General features: G+C 46.7%; 1 protein-coding gene across 1 annotated transcript; it reads right to left on the bottom strand.

Moving 5' to 3' along the window:
- Positions 1–4612, bottom strand: RPS5 (ribosomal protein S5). The gene is made up of 6 exons (XM_075260008.1): positions 4508–4612; positions 3065–3170; positions 2193–2402; positions 410–538; positions 208–306; positions 1–119 (listed from the first exon to the last, which is right to left on the bottom strand). The coding sequence occupies exons 2-6, from the start codon at positions 3167–3169 to the stop codon at positions 51–53; spliced, it is 612 nt and encodes a 203-aa protein (XP_075116109.1). The 5' UTR covers position 3170; positions 4508–4612; the 3' UTR covers positions 1–50.
- Positions 4613–6929: the final 2317 nt, after the last annotated feature.

Here is a 6929-nt window from a genome sequence, read left to right on the forward strand (position 1 = left end):
TGACAGAAATATCTTTTATTTGATGTGACACATGAGCAGGTGGAGACAATTTAACGGTTGGATTTGGCGACTCTCTCCAGTTCATCTTTCTTCTTGATGGCGTAGGAGTTAGAGGAACCCTGGAAGGAGAGAAGAGCAGAGGTCACCACCCGTATGTCCTAATCCCACAGTAGGGAGACGTACATAACACATGACCATGGCACCCACCTTGGCTGCGTTGATGAGCTCATCGGCTACACATTCAGCAATAGTCTTAATGTTCCTAAAAGCGGCTTCACGAGCACCAGTGCAGAGGAGCCAGATGGCCTAAAGTAAAGAAGAGCCCGGTCAGTAAGGGGTGGCGGCACGAATGTAACATAACAGGCTATCCTAATCATCTGCCATCACCCGTTCGCTTATTGCTAAGTACCTGGTTGACTCTACGGAGTGGGGACACGTCCACAGCCTGTCTTCTCACGGTACCAGCTCTACCAATACGGGTGGAGTCTTCACGTGGGCCGCTGTTGATGATGGCGTTCACCAGCACTTGCAGAGGATTCTGGTCCAAACATTAAAGAGCCGCAGTGTTATTACATAGGACAGAACTTCTTACATCATCTGTACGGTTACAAAGCTGATAACTACGTGTCCGAACCATAAGTCCATATAGACACCTAACACGTGCCATTCTCAGATCTACTGGATGACGTGGACTGTCTGCAGAGCAGTGCGCCCTGGACTGGAGGCCTCATTCACACTGTATATCCTGAAGCCAGGGTTAGCCTATGGAGATGCTCCCATCCATATATTACACAATGCCATATACCCAAGGGGCGCTAGACTGTCTGCACTATGGGGAAAAACACCGATTACCAAGATCAAATTATATCCTGTAATAGTGAGAACGCAGTCAAGATCCAGATTTCAGTGTGCAGGTGTGAATGCGTCCTAGTCTGGCGGATTAGAAAAGGTTATGGCCAGACAATGGGAATATGGAGCCAGCTCAGGTAGGACAATCTGTATCAGTGACAATTACACAGAGAATTTACTTCATATATTGCAAAAAAAAACCCCCAAATTTGCAGTGAATTGACATGTCAGGGACGTAAACAGTATTTTTACATGAACATAACCAGTGTGTTCAGGTCACGTTATTTTGGCATTGCATAGTCGCAGTGTCCGATACCCCGACCACAATAAGGACATTACAGCTGCTTTCTGACAAATCCCGGACCATAGAAACTGCCTGCAATCATGGCTGTACCCATCGGCAACTGACCAGGACAACAGCGCTCACCACTAAGACGAGAGAAATCTTTAAAGTGCTGCAAATTTTTTTAAGCATAAAAATAAACATTTAACTTCTGTCTCCAACTGCAAATCTGCCAATGGCCGAGGTCTGGTGAACTACATCTCCCAGCATGCACTGCACACCGCATACAGAGGACAATTCACACAGACTGACTGTGGTTATTGTCTCCGCAGCTGGATGGATCCTGACAGAGAACCCTCGGCGTCTTTCTACCACCAGCCCTGGGCTGACTGGCTACGCACAACTGTCACATCTTTATATCTTTGCTAGAGATTCACGTCAGATACTAAAACAGCCAGGTCATCTGACAACCCCCACATACACACACAATGTGGTCTGAATGGGTACAAAACCAGCAGGCAGTTGCAATCCAATATCCCAGTGGTCCCCATACACACAAGACGACTGACCAGCTAAAAAGGGAACTAAAATATTGATAACGTGTCGCTAGGATACTGTCAGATTGGAGGCGGCAGCATGAAGTGTCAGCATTGTGGCTCAGTCCTGTGAAGGGATAGGACAGCCACTATACAATGGACGACGCTGTGCTGGGTATTCAGTGGAGGCCATGGGGTTCATCCAGACACTGCAGCTGTGTGGCTACTGACTCCCACCTACCCGATATTAATGACCTGTCTCAAATACCCTTAAAGAAAGTTTACCGCCCTGCCCCGACACCAGGAGAGTACAGGCCACCATAAACCAGGCCGACTCTGGGGTGAAAAGGCACAAGGCAAAGACTTCCCTGCACGGTCATACAGAAAGATCCAGCGCCGTTCACCAGTAAGACTACATTGTGAGCGCAAGCTACACACACAACCTGCAGTCAGGGACCAGAGAAGGACGAGCACGGACTTTCTGGATTACATGTTATTGTTCCCTGTTTTCAGCCAGTCCTCACCTCTCCAGTCAGCAGGTGAATGATCTCGAAGGCGTGCTTCACAATCCTGACAGTCATCAACTTCTTGCCGTTGTTCCTCCCGTGCATCATGAGGGAGTTTGTAAGACGCTCCACAATGGGGCACTGAGCCTTGCGGAAACGCTTAGCAGCATAGCGCCCTCCGCTGTGAGGCAGGAACTTGGCGTACTTCTCCTTCACGGCAATGTAATCCTGAAAGACACAAGAAAAAGAAATAGAAATCACTAACCTGATACAGAACACACGGCTGGTTCTAGACCAATCCTTAAAATGATAACACCCCCCTTATATGAGGATTCCCCTTACAAAGGCCTTCTCTAAACATAGGTGCAAATAATAATATGGGAACAATCAGAACTAGAGATGAGCGAGTACTGTTCGGATCAGCCGATCCAAACAGCACGCTCGCATAGAAATGGACGGACGTAGCCGGAACGCGGGGGGTTAAGCGGCCGGCCGCCGTCAAAGCGGAAGTACCAGGTGCATCCATTCATTTCTATGGAGCGTGCTGTTCGGATCGGCTGATCCGAACAGTACTCGCTCATCTCTAATCAGAACCCATCATGTCAGCAGAGATCTGCTCAGAAACAGTGGGGGGGACTACAAAAGCAGCTGACTAATGGGCGCTTCAATATCAGGTGGCCGACCACTACTCCAAAACACACGCACAGAGCCAAGTGTGCAAGTATTGTCAATGTGAACATGGGAGTTATCGGCTGACAGAAACTGGTTTATCTCTTGTTATAACAAAGGATCAGAGGCTAAATTGCTGCATTTCCATCTCCACACACCGAAGCGTCAGTCAGCTGCGCCAAAACCAGCGAGTTTGACTAATTCTACTCTGTGACGTTTACCTGCAGGGAGATGTCGCTGATCTGGACATCATCGGTACTCCATTTCCCGAACAGTTTAATTTCAGGGGTCTCAGACCCAACAGGAACGGTTTCCCAGTCTGCCATTCTGTGAAGGAGAAGAGGTGGTTATATAAATGTATATACAGTAACATATACCGTTCTATAGGTGGATATAGTCACATCAAGGCCTCTGGTATCTGGGGAATGCAGAATGGAAAATCTGGTTGGACTTTCCAGCACAAACCCAGTCAGGAGCCCGAACCTCCTCGCATCATAATGACCCATCTCCTCATGGCTGGCTCTGCACCATATACTGGACTGTAGGCAGGGACTCCTAGCATGATGGAGACCTGGACCCCTAGCATCATGGTGATCCAATGAGCTGGCAGTCCAGGCCTCCCCCATAAGTCTACTGCCTATACTACATACAGGACACTGACACAGCAGACAGGGACCCCTAGCAGGATAAATCACTATAGTGCAAGGGGTCTCAGCGATCTCTCACTACAGCCAATCACTGAACATAGCAGCGAGGTCTGCAGATGACACAACACCACCAAAGCCAGTGGCTAGATAGATGTGACATAAATGCTATACACAAGTCACAGGGATCACTAAAGGGGCGGAAAGTAAATGGAGAAGGGATTTTATCTTCTCAGATTACCATGAGATGTTTCAGGACTTACATTGATGGCCCTTTATAGGATAGGTCCTCGTTAGGTAGTCAGTTTGGGTCCGACACCTGGGACCCCCCAACAGTCAGCAGGCTGAAGAGGACGCTGTTTGGGTGAACTGTAAAATGTCACCCCAAGGCCTCAAACAGCTGATCTGTGGGGGTCCCAGGTATCACAAAACCAACTAAGGATAGGCCACCGATATGAAAGCACTGGAAAATCCCTTTAATACTAGTCATCTCCTTTAAGGGTATTTTACAAGTCAATTTAATGGTTTCTGCCTGGTGCAGGGTTTACACAAATGCTGCAATTTTTGGAGGAAACCATCTGAGAACTGCAAGGACCAAAGCCACATGAGCCGGCAGGGAGAGAGGTTGTCAGGTCTGCCCGCCATGGCACAGATCCTACCGCTTACTAAGTGTGCTTGGCCCCAGAGCTTTGCTGCAGCTGCCTCGCCGTTCCAGTGTGTCGGCCAGGTGATCACGTGTGCTCATATATTGATCTTCACCCCATAGAAGTTCCCTCCATTATATAACGTACAAGTAACGTGTAACCGGTCCGAGCCCTGCACATGTCCTGTCCACCCATAGACACAGACCTGCGGCCCGAGCTCAGCTCAGCTCCTGGGGGGGGGTCACATGATGGATTTTAATGCCCCCACTTGCCCCACGTGCTCTGCCCACCTCCCGCAGTGAGGCCTGTTCCTCCCCGCACACTTCTCCGGTAAATTACCCTCCTAACACCGACTATTCCTCCCCATATCACTCACGTGTGTGCTCGGCTATGTCCTAACCCGACGGCGCTCGGAGCGGAAAGAGGCCGGGGCGGGGTCTCCTACTCAGATATACAGGGGCCCACACTTCCGCTTAAACCTGTAAACGCCGCATCTGCCCTCACTTCGCCAGCGCGCGCATCGTGTAAAAGATAGACGTAGGAATGGAGGCGCCATCTTTACTAATGGCGACGTGACAACGTCCCTTCCGGCCACCATGGACTGAAAGGGCAAGTCGATATTTTGAGAGTGCGCGCAAGAGGGTGGCGCCATCTTAAGCGCTGGCAAGACGGCGTGGAGTCCTATGGAGCGGGTAACGTGACGTGAGCCATTTTGGACAAGACCGTGAATCAACTTTATTGATTTACTGCAGCCGTGAACAGTGACAGAGAACTACTTCATGTACTTATGTAGTCAGTTTTAATTGCTCCACAGAGGACAGGGAGTGTTGTCATGGGGACAGGAGGGAAAGTTGGCCTGTTTTAGTTTGTTAGGGAGCCTTCATACGACGTAAACGCGCGTGTATTTGTGCAAAATACACGTGTAAAAATAAGACTCCCATTGACTTCAATGACATTTTACAGGCGCATTTTTACACGTGTAAAAAATATCATTGAAGTCAATGGGAGTCTTATTTTTACATGTGTATTTTGCAAAAATACACGTGCATTTACGCCGTGTGAAGGCTCCCTTAGATTTAATGTTTTTATCTGTAAGTTGACTTTAGTTGTGGCGCCCTGTGATTCCTTCACCAGTGTAAGTGAATGGACAGTGACCTGAGGCTGCTGCGACCAGCTTTATTTTGGTAACTGAAAGTCGCCGGAGCCCCTAGGTCTGCAGTGCGACGCCATTCACCGGTGAAGAAGCCTCAGGGCGTATTCACAGGAGCCATAAATAAGACATATGGTAGATAAAATATACAGCTCACCTCCAATCTGTGATTCTCTCCAGTAGTGTAATCTTCTGGTGCACAGACACTCCGGACTAGAGGGTTGGAAAACGGCGATAGTAGAAAAAAGAAAATTCCAGCAGCTCAAAGAAGATTAACATGTCACTTCTAATTCAGAACAATAAAAATAGATAAATAACAAAATAAATGACAGAAAAATACAAAAAACATTGATAGTATTAGTCCTGCTGTAATGTCTGCATGTACACTGATCGTATTACTGTTGGCACAAGTTATAAATCCAACTGCAATTATGTTATAAAAGATTTTATTAACTGCAATCCACATCATGTCGTGTATAATATGAAGTGTTGTGTTGATTACCGTATATACTCGAGTATAAGTCGACCCCCCTAATTTTACCACAAAAAACTGGGAAAACCTATTGATTCGAGTATAAGCCGAGGGGGGAAATGCAGCAGCTACTGGAAAATTTCAAAAATTAAAATGGTCGGAGTTTTGGGGTGCAGTAGGTGCTGGGGAAGGGGAGGGGGTGTTTGGTTGTCTGTCTGCCCCTTCCCTGAGCTTGAGGACTGGGTTTTTCTTCCCCCACTTGGAATTCAGCCTGGTTGAATATAGCCGACGGCACAGGAGCACTGCAGATCCCCTATATTCAGTAGACACAGGGAGACCTCATGTGTTTGTGTTTCAGTCATTTTATACTTTTATCTGTATTCTAGGGAAAGGAGGGACTTACAACTTCTATTTTTGTATTTTTATTTTTTTTTAAAGATTCTTTCTTTTCTTCCACCATTTTATGGGAGATTCTATACATTGATATTGTGCCTGGTCATAGACCACCCGCCCCCACCTCCTAAAAAAAAATAGAAAAAATAAAAAAATATATAATTTTTTTGCTGACTCGAGTATAAGCCGAGGGTTTTTTTTTTTTCAGCACAAAAACTGGGCTGAAAAATTCGGCTTATACTCGAGTATATACGGTATATCGGATGTGCTACACTGTATAAGTGAGCATATAGCGGATTGTGGCATATTCCCCACGGACAGTATGTCGGGTATATCATGCTATTTTTCCATCATTCATGGGGGTGACATTTCTTCCCTCAGATTTTTGGCCGTAGAGATTGTAAATAGACCCCATAGAGGAGGCGATTGGCGCAAAGCTTTATTACAAAGAGAAGCGTTCTGGATTCTGAAGTACTGCTCAGGGTATGAATGTCACATCCCATCTCTCATAGACTTATTACAACACACTGGGTGTCATTGGTTCTTATTCTTGTTATTTAGGGATTAACCTGTTCCTTTCTGGAGAGTGGCTATGTGCTAGAATTATACGATATGAATATCATTCTCCTGAATATACTAGTTCAGATATACCTAGCTGGGTCTTTCTATGTATAATGTGTATTGTGCCCTAATATTTATTGGTGTTGGACGAGGAACGGTTAACCCATCAGGTGTCGGCTATATACCTACCTGATGATTGTAATTTGTGAACTTTCTGAGCGA

Source organism: Leptodactylus fuscus, chromosome 11, assembly GCF_031893055.1.
Source record: "Leptodactylus fuscus isolate aLepFus1 chromosome 11, aLepFus1.hap2, whole genome shotgun sequence".
NCBI lineage: Eukaryota > Metazoa > Chordata > Amphibia > Anura > Leptodactylidae > Leptodactylus > Leptodactylus fuscus.

Coding starts and splice junctions, on each gene's coding strand:
- RPS5 (XM_075260008.1), bottom strand. CDS start 3,169: ATGGCAGACTGGGAAACCGTTCCTGTTGGGTCTGAGACCCCTGAAATT. Junction 2,403..3,064: donor TCAGCGACATCTCCCTGCAG/GTAAACGTCACA, acceptor TGTGTCTTTCAG/GATTACATTGCCGTGAAGGA. Junction 120..207: donor AGCTCATCAACGCAGCCAAG/GTGGGTGCCATG, acceptor CTCTCCTTCCAG/GGTTCCTCTAACTCCTACGC.